At 38.4% G+C, this 17767-nt stretch overlaps 1 protein-coding gene across 1 annotated transcript in view; it reads right to left on the minus strand.

The window, feature by feature from the left end:
• LMBRD1 (LMBR1 domain containing 1) overlaps positions 1–15632 on the minus strand; it is a 126985-nt gene extending 111353 nt beyond the window's left edge. Inside the window, exons 1-2 of the mRNA XM_054492349.2 lie at positions 15330–15632; positions 8871–9047 (exon numbers count right to left, since the gene is read on the minus strand). Coding sequence (XP_054348324.1) covers positions 8871–9047; positions 15330–15398 — 246 coding nt within the window. The 5' untranslated portion in view covers positions 15399–15632. The remainder of the gene's footprint in view (positions 1–8870; positions 9048–15329) is intronic.
• Positions 15633–17767: the final 2135 nt, after the last annotated feature.

Here is a 17767-nt window from a genome sequence, read left to right on the forward strand (position 1 = left end):
AGGGCATCAATATTTAATTCTCTTAAGATAATTAAGCATTTTTCTTTTCTTTTCTCCTTTTTTTGCCCATAAACACCTCTAGCAATGAGTAGCTATAAATTTGCTGATAAATGCCTAAAATATAAAAAAAAATGCAGAAAATCCAAACTTACTTCTACAAAGGCAAAACCTTGATATCCAAAGCACAATAAAAACAATATGTTCCCAATAGTAATAAGGAATAGAAACAAACCCTTAATAGGCCAAATAGAAACATTTATGTTAACCATATAAAAAAATAAATCACAGGATATCACAAATTTAATAAATGGAAAGTCACCTGTTCCCACATGTAAAGATTGTAAATACCAACTGCCATCCAAATTAATCTTAAAATTAATATATATAACCAATCGAAATCCCATTTTGCTAGGAGGTAGAGTATATTAACATATCGATTCTAAAAATCATCTGACAAAACAAGCTAGGGCCAGAAATAAATTTGAAAAAGACCAACAAGGAGGAATTTCCCAATTACTATCCTTTACTAATAAAACGTGAAAATCTACTATTATATAACCTTTCACCTACCTATTGGCAAAATTTAAAACAATAACATCCAGTAATGTCAAAATGTGGAGGGAAAGCCATCTGCTACACAGTAAGATAGTCTACCATGTAGACATTCTTTATTGAATCGATCCTAAAAATATTCACACAAATTAGGATGGATATTAGTACATAGATATTTTATTCATTGGACAATACTACTTGTCCAACAAATTACCTCAGGAGCTCTTACAAAGCGATAAGCTAGCCCAAATGGGCCCTTCCTTTCCCACACAGCAGGAGCTGTACCAAATTCCATCACTCATTGGACTAAGAGACCCAAAGTCTCCAGGTGTTCAGCAATTGGTATGTCCTAGCATTCAGTGAACCACTTGTACCTACTCAGCTCATATTCTTTGGCACCCAGGTCCAAGGTGTTTATTCTACCTGCAAGACCATTCTTAAGAGGCCAGGTGCGGTGGCTTACATCTGTAATCCCAGCACTCTAGGAGGCTGAGGCAGGTGGATTGCTTGAGGTCAGGAGTTTGAGACCTGGCATGGTAGTACACACCTATAATCCCAGCTTCTTGGAAGGATGAGGAACGAGAATTGCTTTAACTTGGGAGGCAGAGGTTGCAGCGAGCCAAGATCATGCCACTACACTCTAGCCTGAGCAACAGAGCAAGACTCTGTCTCAAGAAAAAAAAAAAAGAGAGAGAGAGAGAGAAAAGACTAAGAGGTTATATGCCTCTACTGAAGCACCTGCACTTTGGGAGAGTTTCTCTCTTTGCCTAATGTAGTTACAAAAGAACCTGAGCACTTGCTGACCCTTATCAGGGTAAATTAGAGCCTGTACTAAAGTTAAAAATAAAGTAACATTTATTGGTTTTTGGCCAAGAGTCCTTTACCCAACAATATTCGGTGTAGGGTCGTTTAAAATATTTTTTAAAAGAAAAATGAAACTGGAGACAATCTAAATGCCAGAATAGAAATAGTAAAATTTACTACTGTACATGCGTAACATAGAATAACATGTTGACATTAAAAACAATGAGACCTATATAACTAGCATAGATAGATATCTATGAAGTACTTTTGAGTAGGAGGAAACAGAACAAATCACAACCAAAAGTTTTAACACATGTAATCTTTGTCTAAAAAATGTAATGAAAGAAATATCCAAACATATTATAGAAAAAATGAAAAGAAAATGTAAGTAGCACTTACCACATAGGATGGGAAAGCACTGGGGAGAATTCTGTGCAATGACTGAAAATTTTTTCATCAATGATTCAAGTATCCAAATGAATATGTACATAATCAAAGCTTCAACTCCTAAGAGCTGCGCTTCTTTAGTGATTACTTCTGTATCAAAACAGAAGTTTAAAAGTATTTTTGTGGGTTTGGTTTTGTTTTTGAGACAGTGTCTCACTCTGTCACCCAGGCTGTAGTGCAGTGGCATGATCATGGCTCACTGCAACCTAGACCTTCCCAGGCTCAGGTGATCCTCCCACCTTCAGGCTACCAAGTAGCTGAGACCACAGGTGCATGCCACCACACCCAGCTAATTTTTTTATTTTTTGTAGAGACTGGGTTTCACCATGTTGCCCAGGCTGGTCTTGAACTCCTGGACTCAAGTGATCTGCCTGCCTCAGCCTCTAGGTTTATAGGTGTGAGCCACCGTGCCTGGACTAAAAGGATTTTGAAGATGAGCAAATTAAGAACAATGTATCAATGGGCCAGAGAATAATGACAACTATCTTTTTTTTACTTCTTAAATGTTATACAAACTTCCCACCAATTTCCAAGACAGCCCCAGGAGGTAGTAATGTCTCCACTGAGAATCACTTAAAAATTAGTTTAACATCGGACAAAATCCCAATCTCAAAAAAAAAACATTAAAAATACAAAGTCTGAAGGTTAACTTGAAGCAAAAGAATCATTGAAATTTAGCATCTTTTACTCCATAAGGATCTTTTGCCTAAGCAGTTCTTGTGGCAACAAGAGTATTGCTGTTACTATTTTAAAGCTACAAATATGTGTAAGATATACAACATCACTCAAGTACCGTTAGTGTGTATTTGGCTTTTACATACTCTCTTGCCTCCAAGATACTTGATGTATTGTCAAGAGAGCTTAGTTTGTAAAACTTTCCTTCTAATTTTGGGAACCACTATGACCCTGATATGTTTTATAAACTATTGCCTCTCAAAGTAGAAACTAAAAGAAACTTCAGAGTCATTTAGGACACAAAAGAATGTGAGACAATCAAGAACTAAATAAAGAATATTAAAGAAGAATATTTCAGAAGACAAGGATATGAATTCCACAGAACAAGAATGTAATTGGTCGCATATGTAAATTCCATTCCCCATTTTTCAAGTTGACTTTTGAAACCTGCTGCATAACCCAAAACTCCAAAATGATTCTCCTCACTTTTACCTGATAACTTCACCATAAAAATGGTGGCTCTCATTCAGGAGCCATTTTGATCCCCATGGGGCATTTGACAATGTCCGGAGACATGGTGGGCAGAGTCAGTATACTACAGGAATCTAGGAGGTAAGAGGTCAAGGACACCACTAAACACCTACATTTCACAGGGCAGGCCCCCATAACAAAGAATTATCCAAGGCAAAATGTCCATGATTGAGAAATACTGACTTAGAGGTCTCTAAAATAATTTGCAGCCCCAAGACAGGAGCTCACTCAACTTACTATTAAATCTAAAACATATCTCCATTTGTATCCAAATTCTAGACCTTCTTTCCTCTGAAGTACCCATACTTCTATTACACCCAACCCTTTCACTTTCACTCACCCTTCTGGAGGAAACTGCACCTGCAATGATACCTTCTCTCCCCTCAAAAATTTCTCTCACTGTACTGAATTCTAAAGTATACAAATTCTAGTAACTATCAAACACAAAGAGATACACAAACACCACAAATAAAAACACCTCCATTAACTCCGCTTCTCACTTTCGTAGAGAACAAAAACTTCCGGAAAAGTTGTCAGCATTCCCTATCACTTCTTCCTTACTTCTCTGTCCATATCTAACCCATTCAACCTAACCACCCTACTGTTCTGCTGAAATTATTCTTCATGGTCACCACTGACCAAAGCCACCAGTCACTTCTCTACCCCATTCACTTCACCTCTCAACACCACTGAAAAAAGCTATCATTCTTTCTTCCTGAAACACATTATTCTGATTTCCATAAAGCCTCCCTCTTCTGTTTTTCTTATCTCTCAGGTTGCAGATTCTCCCCTTCAGCTGACCTTCTACACGATAGAGAACTCCAGTCCTCGGTCCAATGTCAAGGCTTCTCTAACTACTCAGTCTTCCCAGCTCCTAGTCAGTCCATAACTGTAGATATCATCCATATGTTGCTTCCCAAATACTTCACTCCAGCCCTAAGCTCTTCACAGAGCTTCAACCCCCTACTTAACACCTCCACCTGGATAGATAGTACAGTACACACTTTAAAGGTAGACTGTCTGAACTATAACTCTTTTCTCTACACCCCCTCACTTGCCCGTGCACATGCACATGCCCTCTTATTCCTCTAGGTTTCCCTATTTCTCTAAGGTATACAAAAGCCTAGGCATCGCTGCTCCAATTTTCTTTTTCTTTCACCTGTTCCCCTATATCTAATCTATCAGCAGATCCCAGCAGCTCTACCTCTAAAATACATGCCAATTTTAATCATTTTTCTCCACTAGCACCACTCTAGCCCAAGTCACCTTTATCTTTTACCTTCATTAACTTCATATTGCAGTTAGGAGAAAATCTAAACTTATTAATATGACTTAAAAGTCATGAACAATCTGGCTCCTGCCTTATTCTGGATCTCAGCTTTTACCAAAGCAAAACCCTCAACAATACATGTCAGCCAAATAAGCCAAGTTCATCCTGGCCTAAAGGCCTCTATATTTGCTGCTGCTTCTCCCTAAAGGCTCTCTCCCTCTGGCTCTTTACTAGATTGGCTCCGCATCCAGGTATCGTGGCAAGAAACCTCAGCAGTTTTGCCTTCCTATCCCCCTCTCCAAAACACTCATAACCTGACTAGACTCTCATATCAATCTGTTATATTTCCTCATAGAATTTATCACTATAAAGTTACCTTATTTTATTTGTTGAGTATTGATCTGGCCTTGCAGACTAAGCTCCATGAGAAAAGCAACCTCATTTGCCTTAATGATTAATCTCCAGTACCTACAATTGTCAGGCACACACTACATACTTAGTAAATATTAAGTAAATAAACATATTGAAGGTTCAATAAAGAGCACAAAGTTCTAAGATACAATTCCCACCATTTGAAAATAGGAATGAGGGAGCAGTAGAGTTTAGCCCAGACATCTAATAACAGGCCATAAAGATATTCATAATTAGGGAACAGGAGTAAGATATGAACAAACACCAAAACATTAAATGTTTTCATGACATATCTTAATATTAACTAATTTTTTTATTTTTACATGTTGTATAAAAGGAAGAATATTTATTCATATTAGTGTCAATTTCTTTTTTTTTTCCCATTGGATCAGTATATTTCATGTATATCCCCATCCAATGTTATTGGCCAACTATCAAAGACTGTTAAAGACAGCACTTCCAGCTGTACCCTAAAAGGTTCTTTTCTGTTATCTAAAAAGTTAATTACTTTAGAAAAAAGCTAGAAACAAATTATCTAGCTAAAATTAATAATAATGCCATATGTTGAAAGAAAGGTCAACAGAAACAACACAGGCATTATAATATACCCCTGCCATAAGAAGGCAGAGAAAGTTAGAAGGGTAACTAAAACAAAAATAAAGAAACTAGCAATGACTGCCTGCTCACAGAAAAGCCTGGGCACCTTCTGTTTTTAAGAAAAATGTTAGCAATCGTTAATATGTGGAGTTTCCAAATAATTATACCTTAGAAGCCAAGTCCATAATTAGAGGTTTCAAAATATTTGAGGTGGAAGTAGAGAAAGTTAGAGAATGCATATATTCATTTAGGAATTTCAAATGCACATTGTAAATATTAGTACACATTAGCATTCATCATGGAAAACAATGTCAACTTGTACATTCATCCTTACTAACAAGCTTGGAATAGACCTAAACCACGTGTTGGCATCCTTTTTACTCTGACTACATTTACAATCGTGGCATGAAGTTTGAAGAATTAATTCTTAAATACTTAAACTTATCTTTGACTAGGCACCTGAATTCAGTAATAACTTTATGAAAAACTACTGTCTAGAGTTGATCAGGAAAATGTTTTCAAAAATTTTTTCAGTTCTACTTTTGAGAGTCAGCAAATAGTCCAGTTTCAAATAAAAACTCAAGAATTTCACTAATTCTCACCGAGCCGCCCAAAATGAGAAGGGAAAATACAGACACACAGAATGTTTCAAGGTATCAAAAAAACTACCAAGAAAAAACTGATACATTATCTAAGCTAAAAGCAAACAGAACTAGAGACAACTTAGTAATGAAAAGTAGGAAAGGCCAGGCACAGTGGCTCATGCCTGTAATCCCAGCACTTTGGGAGGCCAAGGCGGGTGGATCACCTGAGGTCAGGAGTTCAAGACCAGCCTGGCCAACATGGTGAAACCACATCTCTACTAAAAATACAAAAAATTGGCCGGGCATGGTGGTGTGCATCTGTAATCCCAGATACTCAGGAAGCTCAGGCAGAAGAATCGTTTGAACCCAGGAGGCGGAGGTTGTAGTGAAACTCCGTCTCAAAAAAAGAAAAGTAGAAAAAAACGAGAACCAACAATTGATGAATAACTAATATCCTAATAATGAAACAAAGTTTTAAAAAATTAGAGGGAAAAATTTTAACAGATTTTTTCCCCTTCTAAATATTAGTGTAACATTTAGATTTAACAAATATAGTGTGTTAACTACAGCCATATTTTTTTCCTTTTAAAGGCACGTGTATTAAAACAAGCACCCTAAATTTTTATAGTTAATATTTTTGCTTCTTTAGTGGATTCTTAAAATCTTGTTCAAACAAGTATAATGCAATCTCATAGATTTAAATATCAAAAACAAAGAAACAAAACAAACCTATTTCCCAGGAAGCAAGCACTAATTTAAGCATGGGCCCAAAACAATACTTAATCTAATAGAAAGTTCATAATTTCATGAAAATACTCTAGAAATTTTTTTTTTATTATACTTTAAGTTCTAGAGTACAGGTGCACAACATGCAGGTTTGTTACATATGTATAAAGATGAAATGTTTTCCCACAAAATCTAAATAAATCAAACATCCTCAATTCTAAACTAAAAAAATCTCCAATTCAAACAATAATTATACCAGGGATAATTATATGACCTCTATACATTAGAATACACACATATACATATATATCATTATCTATTTACACTTAACAGCTTTCAGAAAGAAAAATATCCTAGAAATTTATAATTATGTACTGTACATTTGGAAGTATACTACCCTGTTTTAAAACAAAAAGAATATCCAGAAATTCTGAAAATGTCAAAATCTCTTATCCAAGAAACACAGTTATATACAGAGCCAAAAGAAATTAAACATTTTTATAGAATTTAATTCTAAAATGACACATTTCTCAGAGAAAATGACCTCATAATGTTACAATCAACCATTTAATTATCTATGTCTAACATTATTAAAAGTGTATTTCTTCTTGCCCAATAATAAAAAGCAGAGAAAACCCAATGATACCAGTAAAATTAGTCTTTTTCTCTAGAAATAATGTTTCAACCCAAAATATAAAATGTGAATTAAGTTTATATTTTGAAAAAATGTAGAATCACTGGTAGGTATCCTATTTACTAAGCTACCTGAAAATATCTCTTACTTGTTTAGAAGCCATCTTCCCAAGAAACCTCATGAACAAAGCTCTCTGGAACCAAACTGTGGAGCTTCAAATCCCAGCTTCAGCACTTACAGGCTATGTTACTTCACCTCTTTGAACCTTGATTTTTCACCCATGAAAACCACAGACAATACTACTTGTCTCACAGGATTGTTTGAGAGATCAAAGGAAGTTACTAAATGTAAATCACTTAAAATAGAGTCTGACACATAGCAAATATTCAATAGATGTTAGTTACTATCTTTATAACATTACAACGTTTGGCACACACTAAGTGCTCAATTAAAACTTGCTAAATAAATGGTGTACACAAAAAAAAATGTGGTTTTCACAGCAATCAGAGTATATCTAATTTTCAAAGTAATCAGAATAAATTTAAACCTATCTACAAAAATATTTTCAAATTATTTACCCCATTTGGACCAGGGATCGTGGCTCATGCCTGCAATCCCAGCACTTTGGGAGGTTGGGCAGGTGGATCACTTGAGGCCAGGAGTTTAAGACCAGCCTGGCCAACATGGCGAAACCCCATTTCTACTAAAAATACAAAAAGAACTAGTCAGGCATGGTGGCTGCATGTTTGTATTCCTAACTACTTGGGAGGCTGAGGGACGAGAATCGCTTGAACCCAGGAGGCGGAGGTTGCACTGAACCGAGATCATGCCACTGTACTCCAGCCTGGGCAACAGAGTGAGTCTCTATCTCAATAAAATAAAAAATATATATATAAAATAAAATATAAAATAAAATAAAATTATTTACCCAATTTAGCCCAATTCAGGAAGTTATTTTGTAATCATGCATTACTAAGATAAATGAAATACTATTTCATTCAAATATTTAAGTACTAAAGCTAAATACTGGGGCTATAACAACAGAGACAGTTCCTGAGTCACAGAAGCTTAAGCTAGTAAGAAACTTAAAAGTAATTTGCATAATTTAAAGGAAACTCAGAAACCTTTAGTCCACACTCTTCATTTTTAAAATCAGGAACCTCAAGTCCAGAAAAGTTAAATGGTTTGGCTAAAGGTCCACAGCTAGACAGTTAAGGGTCAAGACTAGAACTCAGATCTTATAATTCCCAGCCTAATTCACTACACCATACTGACTCAAAGTACTCAATATGAAACGGAGATTAGGATCCTGATCTGCCACTGACAAAAGCCCTTCTCAATTATTTACTTATTGCACTAATGCAAATCAAATAAGCTTCAAGGGAGTTATGAGCAGCAAAAAATATATAACCTATTATGATTACTTAAAGCATTTGCAGGGTTGCTGAATTAATAGTTCTTATGTCAGTTGTAAGTCTGCTTCTAGTCTATCAGGTTAGATGTCACATTCTCAGCCTCTATGTTGTATTTCCATTCTCATTCATTCCCAGATACAAAAATAAAACAATATATATTGGACTGCCAAGTGTGCCAGAAATTTGAAAGGAAAAAAAAATCTGCAAAGTAAGATTATATTTACCTTAAATGTACCATTTTGATTTTTCATGTAAGAAACCAAAAATATATCCACTGGTAGAAGTGCTGATGTGATAAGTGCAATTGCTAGAGAAAAAATTGCTGTTATGGTGGAGACAACTTCACTTTCCCGCCGACTTTGGTATTTACGAACATATATCCAGCAGAATGCCAAAATAGCCTGAAATAGAACAAAAAGAGATGTTTGTTACTACCCAATGTATTTTCTCTGATTTTTGTATGTGTTTGAAAGTTTCTAGCAGGAAACCTTATGTGAAGTAAAGGTTATTTTAGTTGTGTAAGAAAAGCCCACTATCCCTTAAAAACTTGTCCAAGATGTATAATTTTCAAAGCCTACTTCATGAATGCAGTACATCACATAGGCATACACACACAATACTATTAATAACAGTGCTCAGCTACATATTTCCTCATCAAACACAGTGCAAACATTAATGGTTTCACACATCACAGTTATAACTAGCTTTGAATATTTTTTCCCTGTAGATTTTTCCAACCTAAAGGAGATATGAGTAGAAGCTGTTCTATTCTAGGCTTATTACTGAAGTATTACAAAATATAACTTGGATGAAAATTAACTTCTGTCCTGTTCTGACAGTTCAAGAATAGCACTGAGCTAAAGATTAACTACCAGTAATCACCATGCAATTATCACATTATACTATAATTTAAATTTTAAAGAGCATTAAACAAAGAAAAGTCAATGCTGAAAATGGATACATGTGCACAACAAGGAGTTTTCCAGTGAAAAAAGTTCACTCAGAGGTAGAGGTTGACATCTCTAGTCAGCCAGGTACTCTTAATAGTTACCAATGCCATTCAAGTGACTAACACAGAGCATAGGACTTTAATGATTCTCTAACGTTAGGAGGCACCGGAATCACTTTGAGGAACTGTTGAAGCACAGATTGCTAGGCCCCATCCTCTGAGTTTCAGATTCAAGAAGTCTGGAGTGGAGCCAGAAAATCTGCATTTGTAACAGCTTCCCCAGGTGAGGCCGCTGCTGGTCCAGGGCTATATTTTGAGAACTTCTACTCTACTCATGGGGAGTTGCAGATAGAGACTATGTTATTTCAGCCTTCACTGTGAGTCAGAATCACCTGGGTAACTTTTAAGTACCCTTATACCTTCCCTACATTCCCCAATCAATTCTATCAATGAAGAACAAGGCTCCTCTCCTCCAGGCATCAGTACTTTAAATGCCTGAGGATTTCAATCTGAGCCAAACTTGAGAACCATTGTTCTAAATAAGAACTCTGGTAGTTTTAAAAGCCTTGTTTCGACCTTTCACTTTTTCAACAGATTCATCGTTACTTTCTTTCTGAGCATCCTACAATTCCAGGGCCCAAATGAAACTAATAAAACCACCAAACTAGTTTTGCAGCTTCCAAATCCTTCTACCGCAAGCAAGATACAAGAACAATTCCATCATCTCAGAAAATTCCTTTCTCCCTTTGTAGCTAACCCCTCTCTCTGCCCCAGCCCTTGAGACAGGAATAATGCATGATGGTCACAAGGGCTAAAAAATTCCAGAGAGCAGTTTTCTATGACTAGAGGCTAAGGGCTAATAAGACCCTGAAAAACCAGGGTGTGGACCAAGCTGGTTAAGACCCACTGGACCCAACATGGCAATGGATTTGACCTAGGTTTCACCTAGGACCTCATTATATGCTCATTAACATGCTCAATCACACACCTACCAGCACCATGGCAGTTCCAAGACCACTCATATTTGATGTAAAAATGGGTGGCACCACAATTTCAAGAAGTCTCTACTTTTTTCCAGGAATTTTCATGAATATGTCCCTTGGATAAAGAAACCCATAAAGGTAGAAACTCCAAACCTCACTGTGTGTCTCTCTCTTAAGAATGCCCACACGAGTGTGTACTTTTCCCTTTAATAAATCTCCACACTTACACTATTTTCTGACTTGCCCTTTAATGTCTTCTCATGACAGTGTCAAGAGCCTGAAAACCAGCTGGGGTTGAGATCCCACCAGTGTTTGGGGATCTCCCTCAGCCCACCAGTGTCACCCTGACAACCACTATCTGTTTTCTGTCCCTATAGTTTCTGCCTTTTCTAGAATATCATAATGCCTTCATACAGTATGTTGTCTTTTCAGTCTGGCTAGTGTCATCTGGCACAATGCATTTAAAACCCATCCAAGTTGCTGCATGTCATTCCTTTATACTGCTGGCCTTTCAACTGGTGACAGAATAGCAGGAAAGAATTGAGTGAGAAGGCAGTTAAGACTTTGGAACAAACAAACAAAAAGGATCTAGGCTCAAATTCTTGATTTTGGGAAATTTATTTTTCATAAAATGTTACTTTGTATTAATATTTGAATGAGCTTGTTTTTAAAGGAATTCATAAATATTTTTAACATTCCCCAAATTTATTCTGAAGTCTTTGAAAGCTGAGCCTCATCTTTATATCCTTAGCAGCACTCGACACTAAGTGTTCCAATAAATTTTTTATTGGATTTCAAGAATGAAAGAAAACCTGCATTTTGTAGGTATTACTGCAAACAAAGGATTTTGCCAATATCAGGCAGACAAGCTAGGAAAGGGCAACCAGGCAGAAGAGTTAAGCCAGAGATTCCCAAACTTTTTGGTCTCAGAATCCCTTTATAATGGTTTTAAAACTGATAACCTTAAAGAGCCTTTTGTTCATGTTATCAATCATTACTACAACACAAAATAAAACCAAGTACCCTCGTCTATAGGAATACTTCTTTCATAGCAACTTATAAGGATTAAATGAGATATAAAGGGTTTACCATAGTGGCTGGCCATAGTAACTGCTTAACAAACAGTAGTAGTTGTTATTAGACAATTTGATAAAAGAAACAAACATATAACTCTGTTAACAATTATAAGGAAAAGTTTCAAATAGTCCCCCCAGCTTCTCCCAAAAGATTCAAAATAAATTGGTCTGAACACTGAGATTTTTTAACTACCCAGGTGGTTCTGATGAAAGGTCAAGGTTGCAAACCACTGGGGCAGAAGAAGAAATGAGAAGAGATGAATCTTTATTAAACTAATGAGAATAGATGATACACTGTATGAGATCTTGTTAAACTGCAGATTCTGATTCAGTAGGACTGGGGTCACATATCTGGTATCTCTAACAAGTTCCCAGATGATGCCCACACTTTAAGGAACAAGAATAAATTTGCTTTACAAAAATGGAGAGTCTCCTATTGTAATGGCAAATACAATTTAAAGGTGGTGTGAGCCAAATTACAGAGGACATTGAAGCTAGATAGAACAGTTTAGATTTGATATAGTAAAGACAGACATAGTTAGATTACAGGCATGAGGCACCAAATCTAACAATTTCTTATGTGTGAAGAAACTGAAGTCTATTCTTTTTGCCCAAGATCACAAAAGTAGGCAACATTCATGTCCTGATTCTTTTTTTTTTTTTTCTTTGAGACAAGGTTTCCCTCTGTTGCCCAGGCACTATCAGAGCTTGCTGCAACTGCCTCCACGAACCACCTCCTGGGCTCAAGCAATCCTCCCACCTCAGCCTTCCGAGTAGCTGGAACCTCAGGCATTTGCCACCTCGCCCGGCTAATTTTTTGTATTTTTAGTAGGGATGGGGTTTTGCCATGCTGCCCAGGCTGGTCTCGAACTCCTAAGCTCAACTGATCCACCTGCCTCAGCCTCCCAAAGTGCTGGGATTACAGGTGTGAGCCACCACACCTGGCCCATGTCCTGAATCTTTAGTAGATGATTGGCAGAAGTTCTCCAAGTGTGAAATCCCTAGGCCCTGGTAGTCCCTAGAATCCTTTCTGGAGATTCAGAAGTTGAAAACTTTTCTCATAATAAATATTAAGATGCTATTTGCCTTTTTCACTGTGCTGACATTTGCACTCATGGTTCATAGCCACAGTGGGTAAAACTACTGGTGCATTAGCATGAATCAAGACAGTGGCACCAAACTGCACCAGTAATCATTGTATTCTTCACCACAAGTTCAAAAAGGGACAATTTAAATTAAGGCTGTGCTTCACAAAGCAGTATAAATTCATTTTATTGAAATTCAACCTTTGACTCTTTTTACTACTTTGTGGGGTAAAATATGAAGCATGCATACATAAAGTCCTTCTGCTGCATACCAAGATGTGATGGCTATCTCCAGGAAAAGTTTAGAGTTAAAAGCTAAACCAACCACTCTTCAAGGAACACCATTTTTACTTGAAAGAACAATTGTCAAACTGGCTATTCAGACTTCGCTTTTTGGCAGATTTTGTCAAATGAACAAAGGGAATCTATCACTTAGAGAAAAACTGACAGTATTTGATACCAATGATAATTATGAGTCAAACTTTCAAATGAAAATTGGATTTTGAAAGACTTACATCCACAACTATGAGCTTGACAACTCTTCAATACTTAAAATTTTCAGAGACATTTCTGACAAGATCAGTTGTGATTTAATGAAATGTGATATTTTGATATTGTGTAATGAAATGTATCCATATTTAAAAAATGTGCATAACTCAGTAAACCAACATTTTCTAAGTGGCCATGGCATCATGTTATAAAACCATGCATGGGTAAAAGATCCTTTCAAAGTGCAAGATGGGCTAATGGATTTTAATGTAACAATGAATGAAAAGCTCATTGATAGGGTTTCAGATTCCACCTTGCAACTGACATCAATCTTCCACTTGTTGAGCTTTGGTGTAGTATCAAAAAACATCCACAATTATCTGAAAAATGCTCCTCTGTTTCTGACTACCTATCATTGCAGCTGTATTTTCTCCATACACTTCGACTAAAATATCCCAAAAGACTGAATGTAGAAGCCAACAAAAGAAACCAGCCTTTCTTCTAATAAACCAGGATTTAAAGAGATTTGCAGAAATTTAAACAGAAGTCCTTCTTCCTAATGCTTTTATCCACGACAACAGTCAAGTGTCAAACTCCTAATTCCCTTCTGATTTTATTTGTCCTTGCTGTAATACTGCCAACTTAAATGGCTTCTCTTCTTCATCTATCCAAACTCTACCACAATTCTCATTTTCTTCCAATATTGCTGTCTATTCTCTTAAGTCCTACTTTATTTATAGTCACACTTTAACTTTCGGTCCATAAAATACATGTTTCAAGAATTTCAGTTTTCTCACTTATCTTCAGGTCCTCTTTAAAGCCATATTTTGTTTGGTTTACATCCTCTTACAATTCACACCACTTCCGTACCGTAAATGTTTATTAATTTATAACTGCCAAGATAGTCTCACTTAACTTTCATACATTACATGCTTATTTATTTTCTTCTAAACAAACTAAATCTGATGGACTGGAAAAGCCAGGGGGCTCTCCAAATAAAGGACTGGGTGGCTGCAGAGACCAGTCAACCTTTAGGGTTTCATTTCCTCCAAGAGAGGACTAACATGTTCCAGGGTAAAGGCAGTGTTCTTATCTGTGACAGTGATGGCAGTAACAAGAGGATCCTTCTTTTAAATTTTCACACCATTCTTTTTTCTTTTCTTTTCTTTTTTTAGTCTCTACTGCAAAAATTTACTAGAACATACTACATAGGTACCAGACACCGACTGGATCTGACAATTAAAGTAAAACCAAACAAGCCTGATTCCCAGAACTGGAGGTTTTTGTTTTGCAATGCAAAAAGGTCAAAATACATGGGAAAAAAATAACTACAGCCTCGGACGATGAGGAAAGAGAAGATTTGAGAAGGTAGAGAAGTTATGAAAGGAAATAAATTGAACTCCCAAATAAACCAAAGGGTTTTAATATGAATAGGGAAGTAATAGCCAGGCCACTTTGAGCCATTTCTATCTACACTTTGCTCACTGAATATGCAGAAATAAGATCGTTGGAAAAGAAAGCACCTGAGGTCAGACAGGTAGTAGTATATACTCCGATACTGGTAATAAAGAGGGCTACAGCTCCGCCCTCCACAGGTATCTACACCAATCAAAAAAAGATTAGAAGAGAATGTGACACCTGGAAGTCAGAACGAGCAACTCACGTCATCAAGGCAGAATCACAAATGGGCACAGAGGCTGGAGACTCACCAGCCCCAAGTGTAGGGAAAATGAGGAAAAAACATACAGAGAAGGCGACAAGTAAACAACGCCAGCGCCTACTTAACTTGCAAAGATCCAGCGCTGCCGCCCCACACCGTGTGCCACTGTTTTACAGGGGACGAAAGGGTCTTGCCATCATCCCTGACTTGGGCAATGGGGCGGGTGGGTGCATTTTCCCTGCAACCCTAGACGTCATCGGTGAAATGAAAGCAAAAGAGACCGGAAATCGACACCCCCCTGCCCCCGCCGCCCGCCCAAGCCCCCAACACTAAGGAGCCCTCCACAGTCCAAGCTAAAAGCGGGACGGGGCGAAGAGGGTCTCCGGGGCCCGGAGAGGTCAACTGTCCAAACATGGGGAAAACTCCAAGCGCCTCCCCTACCAGTAGTAAGAGGCCGAATATGCACCAGCCGATCACCAGCTCCGCCGAGGCCGCGCCAGGAGTCGCCATCTTCGCTTCCGGTCCAGACCGACCTGAGCGCCCGGGGTGGGGAAAGGGGAGAGGGGAAAGGGGAGAGAGCGCGAGATACACTGCACCCGAGCACCCTAAAGGTTAAAGGGGCGGAGGGGGAGGAGCAACTGGTTGCCAAGGAGACTGGACCCACTAGCGTCCCCTGGCGGCGAGCCGGGCGGGGGCGGGGCAGCAAGGACTGCTCAGGGGCGGGGCGCGTCCGGACGCAGTGACATCACCACGCTGCCCGCGCTGGCTTCCCTGCAAGCTGGGATATGGGAGGGTTGCAGAGCAGGGTGTTGGCTCATAGCTGGGCAACCTATTGAGATATTTGACTCAGCCTAACCTGATAGACTGGAACAGCAAGGGAACTCCACAAAGAATGGGCTAGGTGGACCTGGAGATCCAAGTCAATTTTAGGGGTTTATACTTCTTCACCAAAAGGAAGTTTGGCCCTCGTGTACAAGGCGGAATGTGTGTGATTAGCAGAACTCCTTACCAGGTTGCAAGAATGGCTGATGCAGGCCTCTGAGCCCAAGCTAAGCCATCATATCCCCAGTGACCTGCACGTATACATCCAGATGGCCTGAAGCAGCTGAAGATCCACAGAAGTGAAAATAGCTTAGCTGATGACATTCCACCATTGTGATTTGTTTCTGCCCCACCCTAACCGATCAATGTTCTTTATAATCTCCCCCACCCTTAAGAAGTTTCTTTGTAATTCTCCCCACCCTTGAGAATGTACTTTGTGAGATCTACCCCCTGCCCCCAAAGCATTGCTTTTAACTCCACCTCCTGTCCGAAAAACTGTGAGAACCAATGATAATCCCACCACCCTTTGCCGACTCTCTTTTCGGACTCAGCCCGCCTGCACCCAGGTGAAATAAACAGCCATGTTGCTCACACATGTTTGGTGGTCTCTTCACAGGGTGGTGGCCTGTTTAGTGGTCTCTTCACACGGACGCATGAGACAGCTGACTCTAAATAAAAGTTCACTAGCTGCCCAAATCACTCTAATTTACTGGCACTGGTGCCCAGCCAGGATAACTGGTTGGCTGGACATGAACTTATCACATGATGTTATAGCCTTTCTATTCAGATGTGTGCATGCCTGTGAATTTCCATGATAGCTTTGTACGTAAAGGTATATGCATCAGCAAACAAAACACACTGCCACAGGCCCACGATGAAGAAGGAGGAGGAAACTCTTGGGATGGCTTACCTGAGTCCACAGGGGTGTAAGTGCATGTTTCACCACTGTGATGTAGTCAAGAAACAACTCTGTGAGAAAAAATACCATCATCTTTTTCCAATGTATTATGTAGTGATGAGTTATCCTCTACCTAGAATCTACTTCCAGCTGGAAGCCTGAGGGAAAAAGTAGGATGGTCCTTCCTGCCTGGACAGAATAAGAAGAGAATAGGGGAGAATACAGTTTTAACTTGAACTGGTACCATCATAAGCTGGCTTTAAGCCCTCTAGACCTGCAAATGTTTTAATTTCACTCTTTCTCACTTAATAATTCATATCCCCTGGAGACCTCTGTCATAGCTTCCTTAAAGTGAGGAGAGAGATGGCTTCCAGGTTGATATCTCTATTCCAGGTTGTATAGAACACCCTTGACATAAGTAACTACTTCTTAGAAAAAGACTCCGTTTACATTTCAAAAGGAATTATGCCAAAAGGGACCAGATGTTCACCTAATCAATAGAGACTGCACCCAACCAGATAGGGACATAACCAGGCACACTCTTTTATTATTATTATTATTATTATTATTATTATTATTATTATTATACTTTAAGTTCTAGGGTACATGTGCACAATGTGCAGGTTTGTTACATATGTATACATGTGCCATGTTGATGTGCTGCACCCACTAACTAGTCTGTTACATTAGGTATATCTCCTAATGCTATCCTTCCCCACATTCCCCCACCCTACAACATGCCCCAGTGTGTGATGTTCCCCTTCCTGTGTCCAAGTGTTCTCATTGTTCAATTCCCACCTATAAGTGAGAACATGTGGTGTTTGGTTTTCTGTCCTTGCAATAGTTTGCTGAGAATGATGGTTTCCAGCTTCATCCATGTCCCTACAAAGGACATGAACTCATGCTTTTTTATGGCTGCATAGTATTCTATGGTGTATATGTGCCACATTTTCTTAATCTAGTCTATCATTGTTGGACATTTGGGTTGGTTCCAAGTCCTTGCTATTGCAGGCACACTCTTTACTATCAGTCATCACCAGAGGACTCTTGAGGCTATAAAAAGAGTAGAACTTCACTAGCTCAAGACAGCCGTCTTAACAGACACTGTCTTACTGTCATTCATGATCAGCATCTAGCATCTGCCACCAAAGGTTCTGCT

This window comes from Pongo pygmaeus, chromosome 5, assembly GCF_028885625.2.
Source record: "Pongo pygmaeus isolate AG05252 chromosome 5, NHGRI_mPonPyg2-v2.0_pri, whole genome shotgun sequence".
Taxonomy (NCBI): Eukaryota; Metazoa; Chordata; class Mammalia; order Primates; family Hominidae; genus Pongo; species Pongo pygmaeus.